The sequence below is a fragment of the Sarcophilus harrisii genome, chromosome 2 (genome assembly GCF_902635505.1).
Source record: "Sarcophilus harrisii chromosome 2, mSarHar1.11, whole genome shotgun sequence".
Taxonomy (NCBI): domain Eukaryota; kingdom Metazoa; phylum Chordata; class Mammalia; order Dasyuromorphia; family Dasyuridae; genus Sarcophilus; species Sarcophilus harrisii.
In genome coordinates this window covers 622,765,854-622,786,386 of record NC_045427.1, presented here as the reverse complement: position 1 = coordinate 622,786,386, position 20,533 = coordinate 622,765,854, and the positions used below count along the sequence as shown (strand labels likewise).

General features: G+C 34.4%; 1 protein-coding gene and 1 pseudogene across 1 annotated transcript; one reads left to right on the top strand and one right to left on the bottom strand.

Moving 5' to 3' along the window:
- Window positions 1-328: 328 nt before the first annotated feature.
- LOC100915185 lies at window positions 329-13,620 on the bottom strand (annotated as a pseudogene).
- Window positions 13,621-19,221: 5,601 nt separating this feature from the next.
- Window positions 19,222-20,213, top strand: LOC100915444 (olfactory receptor 13A1-like). The gene has a single exon (XM_003754947.2). The coding sequence runs from the start codon at window positions 19,284-19,286 to the stop codon at window positions 20,211-20,213; it is 930 nt and encodes a 309-aa protein (XP_003754995.1). The 5' UTR covers window positions 19,222-19,283.
- The last annotated feature ends 320 nt before the right edge of the window (window positions 20,214-20,533 follow it).

Sequence of the window (20,533 nt, the reverse complement as noted above, 5' to 3'; positions counted from 1 at the left end):
CCTCTGATTCCCTGGAATTAAGTGACTCAATATTTTGTTTAGCCTTCTTTTATTCAAATTCTTCTGTTCTGAGATGATGAATCTGACTCACAGGAGGACAATGAGTTAGCAGGCAGAGTTACAGTTTAGCTCTTGATCTAGCTTTGCTATTTAGACCATTGGATTATAGGCATATTGCTTCACTCACCTTGGCTTCAACATTTATAACTTGAAAAAAAACTGAACTAGATCAGAACCCTTAATTTGGGCTCCAATATTTAAACAAAATCCTTGATAACGATATTTCAATATCATTGATTTCCACTGTACTTTTCTTAATTGGCAGCACCTACATCTGCTGAACTTTTGAGCTGCCTTTGATGTCGTTTAATCGTTCCAGCGGCATGTTTTTGTAGATATGCCTATTGACGCAGAGTTCAGTACTAAGATTATTTAACCTTTACCTCTCAGCAAATTTCATTCAACTCCTGTTTTTATTCCATTTTTCAGTAATCAATTCCATTTGATCCAATTCACTCAACAAATATTTATCAGTTTTTTTCACTTTGTGGCCAATTCTTTTTGAGCCTTTTTGGATTTTCTTGGAAAAGATACTAGATTGGTTTTGCATTTTCTTCTCCAATTTATTTTACCAGTGAAGAAACTTAAGCAAACAAGATGTAATGATTTGCCTAGTGCCACATAATTAACGAGTTTCTGAGATTAAAGTTAAATTTTTCTGACTCCAGGCTCAGTACTCTATTCACAGGGGTACCCAGCTGCCCAGATATTTCTCACATGCCTGCTATCTGCCAGGATCTGTGTTAGATTTTGTTTTTAAGGAAATGAAAACATCACAGTGATTGCCCTTAAGGCCTTTCACATTCCCCAGAGGGGAATACACCCTGTGTCTAAGAGTAGATGCAAAGTACTAGTGTTATGTAGTATGCACTATATACAAAGTTCTAAATTATTAGGTAATATGTACTACAGTATTATGTAGTATGTACTACACATAAAGTACTACTGTATAATATAGTATATGCTATAGTGTTATGTAGTATGTACTCAACACAAAGTCCTACAGTATTATGTAATATGTATTGCAGTTATATAGTATGTACTACATACAAAGAACTGCAGTATTATGTAGTATGTGCTACAGTGTTCTGTAGTATGTACTATACACAAAGTACTATAGTAGTTATGTAGTATAATTTCAAGAGATAGAGAATAACTAGTAATAACTGGATGTAGAGCTGCAGAGATTAGTCCAAGCATTATGTGGGAAGTGATCATGAAATAAAGCTCTGAATGAAGCCAGGCAGTTTATTGAGAGGACACATTCTAAATATGGGAACAGGTCTGGGAACAGGCAGAGAGGAGAGAGATTGGATATTGTGGATGGAGAACTACTACTTGGTCATTTTAATCAAAATGAAGAATCTGTATGTCAAGGGATATGACATAGGCATAGGTCTGAAATTTTAGAAAGGATTTAAATTGCTAGTCTTAGGGTTTTGTGTTTTATCTTATAAACTTTTAAGCAGTGCTGTGATTTTTTAAAAAAGAAAATCTCTGTTGACCACTACTGTGACAGTGACATTAGGTGATGTTAGGATGATACTTACACTATACTTGTACAATAGATAATCTTTCAAAGACTAGCTAGCATTTATATAGCTCCTATACCATATGCCAAGTACTTTACAAATATTTTTTTCATTTGATCCTCAAAACCAACCTTATGAAGTTGGTGATATTATGTCTCTTTAGATACTGCAATATCTTTGCCAAGAAATCTCCAAATGTCACTCAGACACAGTAGAAAAATGACTAAAAATGGAGGTGTAGAGGTTAGGGGCACAGCATTTCATGCTTAGGGTTTAGCCAGTACAAATACTGGCATTGGGAGATAGAATATCATTTTCAAGAATCAGGAAGAATCATAAAAGATGTGGTGGTGAGAAAACTATAAGACCACCAGAAAGTTAGGAAAGAGAACAGGTTATAGGTTTAAATGCACAACAAACACTTTTATAATTGTTTCTGGAGTTAATATGGAGCCAATGGAAATCACTGAAAGGGACTTGTAGGTGACATAGTCATGGCTGGGTCTTAAAGAAACACTTTGGCAGCTAAGTAAAGGATGGATTGAAGTAGAAAGACACTGGAAACATCAAAACCTGTTAGAAGGTTGTTTCTGTCATTCATATGAGAATTGATAAAGGTCTGAACTAGAATTGTGGCTCTCTAAGTGGAGAGAAAGGAACATATTCAACAGTTATGATGAGAGCACAAATGGCAAGATTCGGTGACAGATTTGATAAGTGGGATGAATGAAAGTGAAGACCCAAAGATGATACAAAAGTTGCAAGTCTGAGGGAATAGTAGGATTTGTAGTAACTCTTCAATAGTAATAGAAAAGTTTAGAGAAAGGAAATGATTTACCCACTGTCCTTTGTGGGGAATTGAGAATGTAATTGCCCAGTTGTAGATTAAGCTTCAATATAAATGTATGTTAGAGAGGGGACATAACGACTTCAACTAAATTCACTTTGAGGTACAAAATGTCATTATTGGGTGGAGTTCTTTCTAAAGAGAGGACGCTAAGAAAATGAGTATATGGGAAGTTGGGATGTTCAAAGGAAGACAGAAGACAGTCAAAGTTGAATAAAGTAAAATAAAATTTTAAATAAATACAATTGTTAAAGGCTGTTAAAAACACATGCTAGCTAATTTCAATTTTTATCAAGAGAGCATCTGCTTCCTCAACCTAGATAGACTTTTACTTTTTAAACTGCAAGGGAGAGAGCCAAGATTTCTGCTCTATGAACTGTATGGATCTGGACACATATATTGTATTTAAGATATACTTTAACATGTTTAACATTTATCATCTAGGGATGGGGGTGGAGGGAGGGAAGGAAAAAGTTGGAACAGAAGTGAGTGCAAGGGACAATGTTGAAAAATTACCCATGTATATGTTCTATCAATAAAAAAACAATAATAAAATAAATAAATAAAAAAGAATAAAAAAAGATTTCTGCTCTATGTTGAACGTTATTCATGGTTTCAGGATAAGATTACAGTATAAGTCAATCACTTATTATGAGGCTAGTGGAGTGATGTGGCCCTTTCTTGGAAAGAGAGTGGAGGAGAAATAGGTAGCTTGCATAACTTGCTGTGGGGGGAAGGGCGGAGATAGCCTTTAACCATGATGAACTTCAATAGCCTTTAGAGATTTAATAAACAAAGTTGGAAAAAAAACTAGAGGACTTTCCCTTTTGAATCCGAAGACTCTGGAAAAAAGAAGGGCAACACCATTTTGACTAAATTCAATTTGTTTTTAGTGATGAGTAAACAACTCTGAGTTGTATAGGAGGAAAAATCCTTTAAAACTCAGTTGTTTGCAATTTCAGTCATATCAAAGCCATATCTGAAACTTCTGGGCAGTTTCTGTGTGGGGATATCAGAGATCCAAGCCACATTTCAGAAATGTGGTGTCTATAATAATGAGGCAGCTGTTCTGTGTTGGGAGTTGGGCTGTGGCTCATTTGTTTAAGCTCTCATCAAAAGACCCAGAAACATAAAGAAGAAACTTTTGCAATGCAATGGAACTGTTTACCATCTTCAATTGCAAAATCAATAGAGATATTAAAGATGCATGTGATGAAGATGCTGAAATAATACATTCATGTAAGATCTGCTCTCAGTTCATTAGATATATCTATCAAGGTAATAGGATGGAATCCACTGCCCTAAGGTTTTGAAGGCTGAGCCAATGAAGTATAAGCTCTTAGAGACTGTAAAAATGGTACTGTTCTGGTGATGGCCTCTCAATTTATCAAACAAGATGGCTGCCCAGTGATTAATGGATTTAAAAAATTCATCGCAACTTACAAAGACTACTTGTTAAGGCATCAAGGAATTGTAAAATTATTGGAAAATTTACATTGCTATAGCTATTAGATAATAGCTAATATTAGATAATAATATATAATTTCACTGATTCTACTTATTTAAAGCTTTATAAATTTATTTAGGTCTTCTCATGTCTCTTTATATTTGTCTTATCTTTTACAACACAGTACTATTCAATGGGATCATATAGATAATTTATTTAGAAAAATCTCTGGGTACTTACTTTTCTCTAGTCACCCACACTGTTGCTGTAAATATTTGGTGGTCTCCTTTGTAGAGGGCCCTAGAGAAATATGGAGAGAGAGCTTCTAGTGTGGGGAGAATGAATACCGCCTGTTTCATTCCTCCTGGGAGTTGAGGCAGAAGGATCAATGTGTTCATCAGCAGAATGTTGGAGTCAGATGCTCAAGTAAGAGCCTTGGGTCTGTCATCATTTATTTTCCTTCATCTTTTTGAATGGTTTCTTCTCCCAAATTTATTAGGAAATAGTCTGAAAAAATCCATAATTAAAGGGGTGCAGACACTTTATTAGTCTTCTGTTGTTAATACAATGGAGACATTTAGATTTTTAATGAAGTCCTTATTTGGATTTGCAATTCATTCCAACAATGGTTATGACTTAGGCCAATGCTCACCAGTGGAAAAGGGAAGCTGGAATTCATGCAATTTCTAGGAATTCATCTAAGGTTGATTGTAGTATGCATAAATGGGAAGCTAGAAATGTGACTGTGGACTAGACTTCTGCAGGTCTTAAGTACAAGGTGAAGGAGTTTGTATTTTATCCTAGAGGCAACGACCAATCCTCTAAGTGTTTTTGATTATTGGAACAACTTGGTAAGCTTTTGGGTAGCTATCTGGCTGAAAGATTGGGACTTTTTCTAGGATTCTAAAATCTACTTGGAGAGTAGGGTGTTCTGTATAGCATTAGATTTTGGAGACTGTCTTGAAACAGTGGGTTAAGTTGTAGGAATTAGGAAAATAGACCATGAACAGAATCGGGGATATATGTGCTTACTCAAGAAGGGATCAGTGAGCACTTATTTGTAATGGTCAGTTACACCTTTGCCTTTTCTTCTTTGTACTACTTTTAGCTCCAGCAAGTATCTGCATATGTAGTTCCATAATAAGCTTCTAAAATCTAATTTTTATGAGCAGTTAGCTACATTATCTTTGTATAATTGAATTCCACACTCTTTTGGTATTTTTAGATTTACATATGCAATTATCTAATAGTAGGACAGTTCATTGGTTTTTGTCAATGTGCCTAATTTCACATTGGGAGGAAATAATTAATTCATTATTTTCACTAGCCAAATTGAAATTTATCCTTTTTGTCAATTATTTTTATTTATTTTTTATTCTTAGAATAACACTTTTATTTTATTTTATTTTTCCTCTTTATTTATTTTTTAATAACTTTTTATTGACAGAACCCATGGCAGGGTAATTTTTTTACAACATTATCCCTTGCACTCACTTCTGTTCCGATTTTCCCCCTCCCTCTCTCCACCCCCTCCCCTAGATGACAAGCAGTCCTATACATGTTCAAGTCCTATACATGAACAAGAGTTCAAATATCTTCTTCTAAGATCAAATCAATCATATTGAACCATTCTAAATTAGATAATTGTTTCTATTAGGCTTATCCCATTCTAAATATCATCAGGCTGCTCCAGCTTTACGTTTACAATTTGGGATAATAAAAGAGGAAGCTAGGAGCATAGTAAAAAGCTGTACAGTTTGCCTTCCTTTTCACCCTCCTACGCTCCCCCCAGGGAAGAATCCTTGTGATTTGAGAGCCCAATATAGATACAGAGAGAGAGTGAGAGGGGCACCTGAAGACTCCACAGCTGGGGAAGCTCCCACATTTTGGCGCCCGAACAGGGACTGACAGGCCCTTCAATGATTTCAGTGGAAAAACTCCGATCCTGATTTCAGTGGAAAAGCTCTGAACCTGATTTCAGTGGAAAAGTCTCTGATCCTGAACTCTCCCAAACGTGTGAACTCCATTGAGTACTTAGATACTTATGAGCTCTCTAAAGGTGTGAACACAAGCATAGCATTGTTCTATCAGTTCCACTTAGTACCTTGTTTCAAGTTCTGACCCAAAATATCTCTAAGATCAAATCAATCACACTGAACCATGCCAAACCAGATAACTATTGTCTCTATCAACTCCAATATCTTAACACTTTGTAAAGATTCCAACAACAAACAATTGCTCAGCTTTCCACATTTGCACAGAATTCACTTAATAATTGTTTCATTGAATGAATTACCTCTCCTAACTACCTCTTCACTTGGATGTATCAATGACCAATTTCATTGTTAATGATTAATTGCTTTACTTTTTAAAAAAAATGTTATTGCTTTTGCCTTGGATATCTTATTAAACTTTATTAATTGATTATATGGTTATGAATTATGGCATATGGTATATATCATATGTGGATTAAATGATTATATTTATATATTTTTTTCATTCTGATACTAAATTTTATTAGCAAAATTACAGAGAGAACATGGCTATAGTAAGAAGAGGGAAAGGATAAGTACACATTTTATTTACCTCAGAATTTTGCTGAGGGCTGACCTGTGCTGATATCTTCATTTCAACTTTTTCTACAAATAGCAGTTTTTAATTAATAATACTCCTATACACACATCCTTATGAGTCCTATTTCTTCTTAGAATTGTTGCATGCTAAGACAACCAAAAGAGGGCTTCTGCATTGAAGTAGACCATTTCCTTGAAAACACATTTATTTTTCATGTATTTTGGGGTATGGAAAGTCAAATAATATTAGGATATAAACTCAAATTCATGAATTCGTAAACCAAGAGAGATAGGATTTTGGAAATTGTCTAGTTCAAACTCTTCAGTTTGCAAGTGAGAAAATGGAGATCACAGAGGGGCAGAGTTAAGACAGCAATCCAGATCTCCTTGTTCCTCTTCCAGGATGCTTTCCATTATACTGCAGAGTTATTCTATTTAATTGAAGCAAGGTTTTTTTTTTTTAAATTTAGCACACAACACTAGTTGATGGGGATTCAAAGATAAAACAAGACATCTTTTAACTACTATAGTGTAAAGAACTTAAGAGAAAATATGGATATTAATATAATATGGCATAATGTAATGATCAAAGAAGGAATTTGAATCTGGCTCTGCTAACAGAACCAGAGTCTGTGACATTGAACAAATAGCCCCTTCTCTTTGATCCTTGCTTTTTTATTTGTAAAATTAGGAATATAGATCAATCTAAATGTCTTTTCCAATTTATAATCTATAATCATAAATATTTGAAAAGAAGCAGTATTACAGGATTGGAAAAAGGAAAATATCATATTTTTTCAAAAGGAGAGTACAATAAAATCTAAAAACCATAGGCCAGTGAACTTAATTTCAATTACAAGTAAAATTTTAGAATGTACTATTAAAAAGATGTTTGCTGAACAACTCAAAAAAGAAGCACTGACTAGAAAGAGCCACTCTGATGCTATCAAGAAAAGGTCTTGTTAGATTAACTTTCTTTCCTTCCTTCCTTCCTTCTTTCCTTCCTTCCTTCCTTCCTTCCTTCCTTCCTTCCTTCCTTCCTTCCTTCCTTCCTTCCTTCCTTCCTTCCTTCCTTCCTTCCTTCCCTCCCTCTTTCCTTCCTTCCTTCCTTCCCTCTTTCCTTCCTTCTTTCTTTCCTATATTTTTATGGAATATTTGATGAACTCTTTTATGCTATTCAATACTAAAATTTGTTTTTATGTTTCTTGATCTTAACTTTTAAATATCAAAAGTCTGATTCTAATTTGTGGAAGAATTTCCTGACTTCCCAATTTTCTTTTTTTTTTTCCTATTTAATACTTCCACTTAGTAGGCACTTAAAAAATAATTATTAGGATAACAAATTTACAACCATATTCACAGAATGTGAAAAACCCTAGAAAATTATCTGCCTTTTGACACATAACTAACAAAAGGAATAGTTTAAGAAGCCTGAAACACTAAATAACTCTGGCTTCTCTTACTGTTCAAATACTGTTCAAATATTTATATATGAATAAATATAGCATTAAAGTAGACATTTTAAAAAGGATTAGCATTACATATAATAAAGATGACGTAATAGAATTTGATTTTGCTAAACTATAATACAGAATATTTGTGGACAAATTAACATTTTTCTGAAATAATTTCTGTTACAGATTCATAATCAGCATTTTTCTTTAATGACTGAACCAGTGCATCTAGTAGATATTCACCTAGTATGAACTTTTATGTCATTCAATGATTTGCTTATTCTGTGATCTATAATCCTATTTTGTAGAAAATGGTATGTTCTTTTATAATGCTTAATTAATTGATTTATTTATTTACAAAACATATGCATGAGTAATTTTTCCAACACTGACCCTTTCAAAACCTTTTGTTCCAAATTTTCCCCATCTTCCCCCCACTCTCTTCCCTAGCTGGCAGGTAGTCCAATACATGTTACATATGTTGAAATACATATTAAACCCACTGTATGTTTACATATTTATTCAATTATCTTGCTGCACAAGAAAAATCAGATCAAGAAGGAAGGAAAAGAAAAACTGAGAAAGAAAACAAAATGCAAGCAAATAACAACAGAGAGAGTGAGAATTCTGTGTTGTGTTCAACACTTTGTTCCCATAGTTCTCTTTCTGGATGTAGATGGCTTTCTTCATCACTGCACAAGTGGAATTGGTTTGAGTTATCTCAATGTTGAAGAGAGCCACATCCATCAGAATTGATTATTTTATAGTCTTGTTGCCATGTATAATGATCTCTTGGTTCTACTCACTTCACTCAGCATCAGTTCATGTAAGTCCAAACCTTTTTGAAATCATCCTGATGATCTTTTCTTACAGAATAATAATATTTCATAGCATTCACATACCATAACTTCTTAAGTCATTCACTTGTTGATGGGCACCCACTCAGTTTCCAGTTTCTTGACACTACAAAAAGGGCTGACACAAACATTTTTGCACATGTGGATCCCTTTCCCTCTTCTAAGATCTCTTTGGGATATAAGCACACTGCCGAGTCAAACAGTATGCACAGTTTGATAACTTTTTGAGCATAGTTCCAAATTTCTCTCCAGAATGGTTGGATCCCTTCACAGTTCCATCAACAATGTATCAATGTCCCAGTTTTCCCACATCCCCTCCAACATTTGTCATTCATCGTTATCTTTTCCTGTCATCTTAGCCAATGTGACATTTCAGAGTTGTCTTAAATTTCATTTTTCTTATCAATAGTAATTTGAAGCACCTTTTCATGTGACTACATATAGTTTTAATTTCTTCATCTGAAAATTGTCTGTTCATATCCTTTGACCATTCATCAATTGGAGCATGGCTTGATGTTCTTATTTTTTCTGATCTTCCTTTGGTTCCAATCTGTTGGAAGATGGGTTATTCGAACAGCACTGTCAGTAGTGTTCCCAGCTCTACTAGCTCACTTAGTTTCAATTCATAAACTTTTAGGATTGATTATCAGGCTAATTTCAGGAGGCTAGGACAGTACTGCCGTAGTCATTATGCTGTTGTGCATATGGACTTGTTTTTCAGTCTTTGGCACTTGTTGTACTCGATGCACACTTCCTTCAAACTCCATTTTTCTATAAGCTTTTGGTCCCCCAATACTGGCAGATGCATGTTTTGGGCCGTCTATTTCACTGGGAAAATATTCCAGTATTCAAATGCCATTTTTATATGTAGCATATTGCTGGTACATATCAAACATCTCTGCAGTACACAGCATAGCTTCTTGACCACCAACTCCAGCAGTTAATTCCAAGATGAAGTCATTTTCATGTATTTCTTCTGAGGGAATCAAGAGTAAGATTATCTTTTGCTTCAATTTGATTAATTCTTTCTTATAGGATATTATTTCACTTTCTATTAGTTTCCTTATGTCTTCATTCTCATCCTCTAGCAGGTGCTCTGTCTCCTGAGGCTTCTGTTCCTTCTTCCTCAATCTCTGGGCCACTATTGCCAATTCCGGTCCCTGGACCTGGGACAGGGCCTGGAACCTGGGTTTCACCAAGCATTCAAAGAAACTTCTCATGGCCCCACTGTTGGCAAAGAGTTCCTCCAGCTGAAGGCTTCCAGAGCTCACAGAATGACTAGGGGCCCTGACTAGTGTTCTACCAGCCCATAGATATCGAAAGGCTCATGACTTCCCAATTTTCAAATGAAGGAGGTTTTAATCACACCACAGACAGCAAACACTAGTCCTCCCAGTTTGAACTTAGCAATTTATCCTCTATCTGACAAGCTCCATATACCCTCTTTTTATCAGATCATCAGTTTTATTATCAAAGCAGATATTCATTGTTTGCTACTTTCCTTGCCATTATCATAATGTTTGTAACAGATCAATAAATTTCTTTCTTCAGCAACATCTCTATATTTGGTTGTTCATTCACCACAGCATCATGTTTCTTTAGTTTGTATTTTATCAGAGTCAATAAGGAGCCAATAGAGCTTATTGAGACTCTGAGTGACATGGTCAGAGGTATATTTTAGGAATGTCACTTTGTCAAGTATATGAGGGATGATTAAGTTAAGGAGAAATCTCAGGCAGGGATATTAATTAAGAGTTTCTTTCAGGAGAACAAAAGGGCCTGATTTAGAGTGATAGTTACTCAATTGGAGAGGAGATGGATGTACAGAATGTTGTATTATGACAATGTCAAAATTTGTCAACTAATTGATAATGGATTGTGAAGAAGAGTAAAGAATGGAGGATTATTCTGATTTCATATATCTGAATGACTATAAAAATGGTGTCTTCAATGGAAATAGGAAAATTAGAAAAATGAGTGAATGTGGAAGGAGAGATAATAAGTTTAAAATATATTGAGTTCAATACTCCTACAGACATTTGACAAGAAATTTTCACTTCTTAACTCAAGAGAGAAACTAGGGCTGGACATATAGATCTGAGAACTATTTGTATAAAGATAATGATTAAATTCATGGAACTTGGTGAAATAATGATAAAGAGAATGTAGAAAAAGAAAAAAAGGTACAAGGCAAATTCTTGGTAGTGTGGAGACTGAAATCTACAATAACTTAGGAAACAAAGGTTTGAGCTTCTTAGCATATTAATTTATTAAACTATGCATGCCAATTGCATAACATATCAGGGCCAGACTCAACTTGTCTCTAGACCTCAGGTATAGGGGGAAACAGATTTTGTGTATTGTGTAAAATAAAACAATTATCTGAATATATATTAGAATACAAGATTAGGTAATCTGATTTCTAATTGAAGGAAAGACAAGACTTTTTGAATTAGTAGAGAAAGACAGAACCAGTGCAGTTACCTGAAATCAGAAAAAAAGAGGTGTCCCACTCTACCACTCATCCAAATATCTGTATTCAATTAAATAAAAAAAAAAAGAAATAGTAACTAATTAACCAGAATAGGGCCAGTTTCCAGATAATATATATAGGTTGTTTGAAATGTATGCTTTTTATATAATAATGTTTTACATCCCCAATTACACATCAAAACAATTTTTAGCATTACTTTGGACAAGATTTTGACTTTCAAATGTTTTCTTCTGCTGCTCCCCTCTTCCTGAAATGATAGAGTTTGATATAGCTTATGCATATGCTATCATGTAAAATATATTTCCATATTTAGTAACATTTGTGAAAGAAAAAACAGATCAAAAGGGAAAAATGAGAATGAATAAGATGAATGAAAAAAAATATACCTCACTCTGAATTTAAAATCTAGCATTTTTTAATCTGAATGTGGAGAGCATTTTTCTTTTTGAATCCTTTGTACTTATCTGGGATCATCACTTTGCTGAGAAGAGCTGAGTCTTTCATTGTTGATCAGCCCACAATATTGTTGATACTGTGTACAATGTTTTTTTTGTTTGTTTTTTTTTCTTTCTGAGTCTGCTGATTTCACTTTGAATCAGTTCATACAAAGCATTCCAGGTTTTTCTGAAATCTTCCTGTTCATCATTTCTTATTGTACAATAATATTCCCTTACAGTGTGTTCGGCCATTCCCCAATTGAAAGACATCCCCTAAATTTCCAGAAAAGATTCTGTTCTTTATAGACTTAAAATTAGTCTTTAGGATAGAAAATGATATCCAGTCTTTGACACCTTCAGAACCTGGTTATGATAATGTGGACACTCTCAATAATATGATCTTTGTATGACACATGCATAGAAGATCTGATATTGGGAGAAAAGCAATCTTCAGTCATCCACTTAATCTAATTAACTATCTTTTCATCATACATATTTCATTTTAATCTTGGAAAATCCCTTCTCTAGAATTTAAGGAAGCTTTCCTGATTATCAGAGTTATTATTAGATTTTCCCCTCCCTTTCACTCCCAATAAATTTTTATTTATTTTGTAAACAGTAAGTCCTATACTGGTTTCTCTATGAAAAAAATGTATTTTTCATAGAATGAATGCTATTTAAAGGCAGGAGCTCTCATGTTTTTATTGGTATCTTCACTGTATAACAAAATACCTAACATACAGTACATGTATAATAAATAACTTTTGATTGTTTATTTTTTGGTCAATATGAGCCACTGCTTTTCCAAGCAACTTTTGAAAGAAGAGAGGACTAGGTTCCTTTCTATGGGGTTGCCTCATGAACTAAATGGAGTAGGGCATAAAGATGTTCTAGCCAATGAAAAAGATTTGTGAGCAAAACAGGAACATCACAGTGAGGTCAGAAAGCCTTCATTTTCTTTCTGGATGAGTAGATAAGCTCACCATTAGGTGACAAGGAGAAGAATGGACATTAGGGTTTTTTTTTGGTTTTTTTTTTTGGTTAGCAGGCAGAAACAACGCTCAGGCACAACAGCATGTCATACATCTTTGATCAAATTCAGGGACTTTTAATAGGCAGGATATATTGAGAGAGAGAGAGTGAGAGAGAGAGAAAGCAATCTCTTTTCAGGTTCTGATACAAACAGATAATGAAGCCAGAATAACTGTGAGGTGGAACAGTCTACCAGGATTTTACTCTTCACCAATTTATATAATACTTACCAACCAAAGAAAACCTGATACTAAATGAGGGGCTAATGATAGAGAAGAATTTATGTAGCAGAGAGATTATAATTTCTCAGAAGCTATAACCTGTCATAGTTTCTTCCTTCCTTCCTTCCTTCCTTCCTTCCTTCCTTCCTTCCTTCCTTCCTTCCTTCCTTCCTTCCTTCCTTCCTAGCTTCCTTCCTTCCTTCCTTATATCATATCTTCTTCCCTCCCTCTCTCCTTCCCCATCCTCTTTGTTTCTTTCTTTCTATCTCTTTCTTTCCCTTTTCCTTCCTTCCTTCCTTCCTTCCTTCCTTCCTTCCTTCCTTCCTTCCTTCCTTCCTTTCCACTAAATTTATAGCAGAAATCCTCTATTGCTTATTTTTCTTAATATTTAATTTTATTAAAATACTTTGCTTGGAATGAATTATTTTTTTGGTTGATTATTAAAGTAAATCATTGGTAAGGCTGTGGTTTTGAGTAGATATATAACTTCAAATTATCCTGAAATTTTCTAAGGATATATGTAAGCAGATTCTCTATGTACTGAGCACTAATCTTCATTCTACCCAATTTTTTACCCACATTAGTCCTAGTTATTTCTGTCCTTACTCTTCCACATTTTCTCTTAGAGCAGTCCTCATGCATGGAATTTTCTAGAGCAGTCCTCATGCATGGAATTTTCTTGCATTTGGCAATTGTAAGTAGACCACTGACTTGGACACTCTGTGTGTGTGTGTGTGTGTGTGTGTGTGTGTGTGTGTAATATATATATAAATATTCAGAACTACCCCTTAAAGTAAGGTGGTTATCACAAGCTTATACTTGAAAACTTATCTCCTCACAAATGTTAGTAACACAAAAGGCCATTACAAATACCAAATGATGAATAAATCCATTGCCCTCCAAGCAAAATAGCAAACAGAAATTAGAGAAGTTATACAGATTAGAAATTGACTACGTTATTGTGAGCTAGCAAGCAACCACCAGTGCTATTCTACTCAAGACTTCCCATAGGCTCACTAATAAAACGGGTAGTTCTCTACTGCTTTTCCTTGATTATCACTCTGTCAATGCCCATAAATTCTTGTTGAAATTATTTCTCATTGGCTGTCCTTTGTAAAACTTTCTTTCCTGCTGCTTACTCAATAGTATGAATGAAGCAAATGAAGCTATATGAATATCTTTCCTTTGACTTATCTTGAACTTGAAACACCCATGCTGTGATTGTCTCTTAAGTAACTTTTATCCACAGGCTGATCATCTGCTTTCTTGATCATATTATGTTTTGTGAGTATTCTTATCTTTTGAAGTCTATGGGATTCATAGCTGAATTGAATCAAGATTCAGGACTGACATTCATTACTTCTTCCTTTCCTGACTTCTGGAAAAGTGTGAAGATGAGAGTTATAGCTGAAATTGAGGTGGAACTCTGTGTTCACATTCTTTTAGCATCTCTTTGGAGAAGAGGCTTTCTTTATGCAAATCTGAAGGCTCTTTGGATTAGATTATACTTTGAGTTCAGTTATCTGTAACATCAGGCTATCATATTTGGAATAGTATTCTACTATCGTTTTATGTGAGTAACTGTTTTTAGTCATGATCATAATTCCTAAAGAATATGTATATGTAGAGGGGTTGTTATTTAAATTGTTTAAATTGTTTGGATTATAAATTCTTTCAAGTTAGGACCACATCTTTATAGATCTCTAGACAAAAAAACCCTATCTTTCAAACTTTAGTTACTCAAAATCAAATATATGAGGAAATTATAAATTTCCTCTAGAAACAGCAGTTTGGTTTTTGGATTAAAGTCAATTATGCAAATATCTATTACATATAAACATTTTTGACATAATTTTTTAAAAAAGATTGTTCAGTAAATTCCTTAAGGGGTATTTCTATTTGTCAAGGATATTTAACCAGTATTTCTGGGTTAGACTCAAAGTTTCAAAGCCAGGAAAAACTTGCCTGCTCTGTTGCCTGCTCTGTGTTCCTTTTTTTTTTTTTTTTTTTTTTTGATTTAGAAACCTTTATTTACTTTGAAAACACAATGCATCTGAAAAATATAAAGAACAAACACCTAAAATTTATCCTTAATGAAGCTGTCCTGTTTGGTGAAGTCATAGACAGCCTGCCTACATTAGATAAAAGCTTAGAGCCATTAAGAATTATAAAATCTCCCATAATCTGTTCTCATCTTCTGAAACTAAATCTAACTCTTATTCCCTTGTAACATATTGTCTTTTAAGATATATTATATGATTGTATCTAGGATATATTAAACATATTTAACATGCATAAGACTGCCCACCATCTGGGGAGGAGGTGGAGGGAGGGAAGGGAAAAATCAGAACAGAAGTGAGTGCAAGGGATAATGCCGCAAAAAAATTACCCATGCATATGTACTGTCAATAAAAAGTTATAATAAAAATATATATTATATGTCTTTAGTAAAGCATGAGTTTCCATGAGGTAGGGATGATTTCATTTTTGTCAATACTCTCCCATAACATACTTTTCTTCAGACTTAGACTTGGACTTGGAAGTCTGCAAGTCTGTACTTCTGAATGAAGCCCGTTCTTCAGAGGTAGCAAATTTTCATTCTCTTAAGATAAATATGACTTCTTGATACAATATGTTATTCAAAGACAAGTATGATTAATAAAGTGAAGGTTCATGCTAGACAAGGAAATTTTCTGACTCCTCAAAATGAGATGAGGTAGCTATAAAGTGATAAAATAGGTATGGTGTATGTGTGTGAGTGTGTATGTGTATAATGTCCCTGAAGGTCATTTCCAAAAGAAAATTCAGCCACATTTTAAATCAGAGCAGCCTTATTGGGATAAGTGTGAAAACTCCTAAAGGGTCTCCGAAGATATGTTTGAATTTTGGTTCTGCCCACTCACTATCAATGGCACCTTTGGGTAGTCACTTCATTCTCACCTGCTTAAGGTACCAGCTGCTCTGTGTTCTTACTTCTAGTTCTCAAACCTGAGCCAAATATGTAGAAGTGTTGTGTTCATTTTTCTGAATTTCAATATGCCAGTTTAATATAGAGCAACTCATAAAGAAAATTTCTAAACTTAGAATCTTGTTCCACGAGAATAAAGCAGCCCAAACTTAATTGCTCCTTCAGGAACATTTAGGTGAAATTCATTGGGGAATATTTCCCAGATGACCTCACTAAAATATAAAGAGCTGGCCATTCTGTGATAATTTCAACTGTTTTTATTTTAAAGGCCAAATTAGAAAAGAAAGTCATGGAGACAAAGATATTTTATTCATATTATATTTAAACATTTCCAAGAGACCGAGAAGATTATTTTCTTTTGGGAAGGTAAGTTTCTCATTTGTAGAGAAGAAAGGATTGAACAAAATCTGTCATGTTAATAGTAAATGACAGGGATGTTTCATTTAGAATAGGGAGACCTGAGTTTAAATTCTGACTCTGCTGTTTATAACCTGAGTTATCTTGGGCAAATCTTTGGCCTCTTTGGGCAGCCATTTCCTCATCTGTAGAAAAAATGAAAGGGTTGAATTATATGGCTTTTGCGTTCCCTTTAAGCTTAAGATTTATTACCATTCACTTATATTTCTGTTTCATGATTTAAAAACAATTTAAAAAGCCACAATCCATTCAGTTTATTTTCTTTTCAGCAGAATTATGTGAAAAAAATATTGCTGGTTTAAGCAAATTGTTTTCCTCCTTTGCTCAGTTTGCTCATGTGTAAAATTTTAAAAATATAGATTATCTGGAGTTTCTCATCCTACAGATTATAGACTTTAAGAAAATATCTTGGTAACTGTATTTAATAGAATGGCTCCTGTCACTAGACTATGTATTTTATTTTATGAATTGAAAAAATATTATTCCAAGAAAGGATCCTTAGATTCTACCAGATCCATGTCCTAAAACAGATTAAGATCCAATGGAATCTATTAAGATTCCTTTTAGATCAAAATCCTAATATCGCCCTAATGAAGTTATTTAAGGCAAAAATTTCAACTAATTGAGGATTAGCTGATGAGAAGAGGAAATTGGAAGAGAAGGAGCATGGGTCTGGTGATTTTGATTCATCTACAATTTATAGTCCTAGATAATTAACTGCCAGGGTCTCTGAGAGATTGATTTGTCAACTGTATTTTAACATAGTGTCACAGAAACAGGACTCTAGCCTATATTTTTAGAACTCAAATCTGGACTTTGTTTACTATGATATGCTCTGACTTAAGTTCTCTTCTACACTTTTATTTATTCTAGGACTATAGGAATGGATCTCCCTCCTTTTCTTTCCATGGGTGCCACATGTTGTTTTTGACTGGTGTTTCCTTTTATCTTTCCAGGTCCAGGATTATGAATTCCTTTGAAAGTTTTCTAAGAAATTTTGATGGTTAATGAAGGAAGGAGAAGTAGCTATAAGGAGAAAAAAAGTCCCTCAGAATAAATTGGAGATCAACAGAGGGAAAGAGATGTAGTCAAGGTGGAGAATCAGAAAATCTTGAATCTGCTACTTTTTAGGTAAAACCTTGAGCAATTCATTTAATGCAGATCTCATTTCCCTACTGGTAAAATGGAGACAATGCTAGCTCCCACCTCACAAAGGTGTTGTGAAGATCAAATGAAATAATATATCAGTTGCAGAGATCTGAAGATTAACAGTAATATGTTCTTTGACAGCTTTTTGGTATGGTGGGGAATGTATTTAATTAAAAATGACAAGAGCTTTAAAAACACTTAAAATTATACTCAATAGCATTTAAAGTGCAAAACAAAGGTCAACTATTATAGATGCAGCAAGGCTTCTTAGAGTCTGACCCCATTAGGCTTTTGAATGAGCTCACTTACATTGAATATTTTGGTTGAGACTTTATAAATATCTCAAAGGCAGTTAAGTGATACAGTGCTTAGAGACTCATCTTCATAAGTTCAAATTTATCTTCAGATATTTACTATATATGTGACAAGTTATTTAATGCTGTTTGCCTTAGTTTCCTCCTTTGTAAATTGAACTGGAGAAGGAAATGACAAAGCCAATCTAATATCTTTGCCCCCAAAAATCCCAAATGGGTTCATGATGATTCAAAATTGACTGAAAAAATAACTGAACTGAACTTACAAATATTTAATATCCTATAATACCCTTTTTGAATTTACTACATTATTCCTTGGTAAAATGAGAAAGAACTGAGAGTACAATTTTGACTTAGGATTGCTATGGTTACCTTATGCCTCTAAAGACAATATAGTCTCTCCTTAACCTACATTTTCTTTGTCAGGAGGCACTGGAAAAGGAAGAAGGACAATATTTGTTTTCACATGTCTGTGTGTGTGTGTGTGTGTGTGTGTGTGTGTGTTCTTTTGGTAGCTTATGGAACAGAATGTCTTCTGACTAAAAACTAAAAAAAGTTTAACTTTTTAGCAATAGCATTTTAAGGAACATAAAACACTTTGTTCTGGATAATTATATGAAGTACATAGTACAATTATAATGATCTTTGTTTTGCCAATGGAAAAACCAAAGTTCAGAGAGGCAAAAATCTCTTGCCCAAAGCCACTTACCTAGTGTGGGTCAGAGTTTAAACTCAGACACCAGACTTTGGACTCTACAGCCTGTGTCCTTTCCACTATACCTAGATAAAAAAGGGGGACCTATATGATAATGAAGACATAGTCCCTTCTCTTAAAAAAGAATAATAAAAATAATAGCTAGAATTTATATATGACTTTAAGATTTAGAAAGAATTTTATAAATAATATTTCATTTGATACTCAACACTGTTGCTAGAAGGTAGGTGCTATTGGTAGCCCCATTTTATAGTTAGGGAAAGTGAGGCAGACAGAAGTTGTATGATTTGCCTAGAGTTGCCCAACTAGGAAGTATAGTTTGGATTTGAACTCATCTTTCTGACTCCAGGCCCAGGTCTCTATCAAGTGCACTACCTGGATGCTTCCTGAGGAATAAAATATAAAACAATGGAAGCAAACAAGTAAAAATAAAACAACAGGACAGGAGAAAAGGGAGAGAATAAAGAAAGGAAGTTAGGAAAAACTAGTGAATGTTGGAAGTATTGGTGAAGGACCTGACCTCTTGATTATCTCAATGATACAATATATTGGTACTAGTATTTTTATTAAGTTATTCATGGTTTGAATTGTTGACAGTTTCTAACTTAAACATGATAACCACTAAAATGAAAACATTTTTCAGCTTTAATTCTAACTTCTGCTTCATGTGTCTACTAAAGCTCTGCTGGATTTTTCAGTACTCTGTGAGGGATCCTCCACCGTGTCAGACTTCCTCTGACTGATTCAAGAAGAAACTCTGGGTCAAATGGAGCTCAGCAATCAAACACTGGTGACAGAGTTCATTCTACAGGGTTTTTCAGAGCCACCTCCACTTCAGCTGTTGCTATTTATCTCTTTTCTCTTTCTGTACCTCATGGCCTTTACCGGCAACATGCTCATTGTCATGGCCATATGTCTGAACTCAAATCTTCATACCCCCATGTATTTTTTCCTTGCCAATTTGGCCATCATAGACATTGGTTGCACGTCCACAGTTCTGCCCAAATTGTTGGAGAATTTTGTTGTGGAGAAGAAATCCATTTCATATAATGGCTGTATGACTCAGTTATATTTCTTCTCTTGTTTTTTGGGGACTGAACTTTTGCTTTTCACAGCCATGGCTTATGATAGGTATGTGGCCATCTGCCACCCCTTACATTATAGTAGCATGATGAACAAGATGGTTTGCATGTTTTTAGTGGGTAGTGTATGGGCCACTGGCACTTTCAGCTCATCACTACAAACTAGCCTGATGTTACGATTAACTTTCTGTGGTCCCAATCAAATTAACCACTTCCTGTGTGAAGTCCCCACTTTGTTACTACTCTCCTGCAGCTCTACATACTTGAACAACATCATGATAGTCATTGCAGATGTGTACTTTGGAGTTGTCAGTTTTGTGCTCACTATGGTGTCATATGGCTTCATCATCTCTAATATCCTGAAGATCCGCACCAGGGAGGGGAAAAAGAAAGCCTTTTCTACCTGCTCTTCCCACCTCATCGTGGTCACCATATATTATACCACAATCACATACACTTACATGCTTCCAGGCTCCAGTTCTTCAATGGATAATGGCAAAGTGGTTGCACTCTTGTACACCACAGTCAGTCCCACTTTAAATCCTCTTATTTACACATTGAGGAATAAGGATTTCAAAACAGCTCTCAAAAAAATGTTTCCATCTATTTGGTAAATAATCAGATTAACCAAGGGCTTCTGGAAATATTATTTATAAACACTACTATAAAATCTAGGTACAAGAGAAAATGTTTTTGAGAATGTCTTTATTCAGATTTATGCAATGCTTTTTCTTGTTAAATGATCTTTTTTCTTGTAAATCCTTTATTGTCAAAGCTCTTCATAACTTAGTCCTTTTTTCCCCCTAACTTCCAAGCCTTCTTAAAACTTATTATCGTTCAATTGTACCCCACTCTTCACTTCCTGATAGACAATATGGTTCAGATGATCCATGGGCTGTAATGTCCATAGGATTTTCTTGGAAAAGAAACTGGA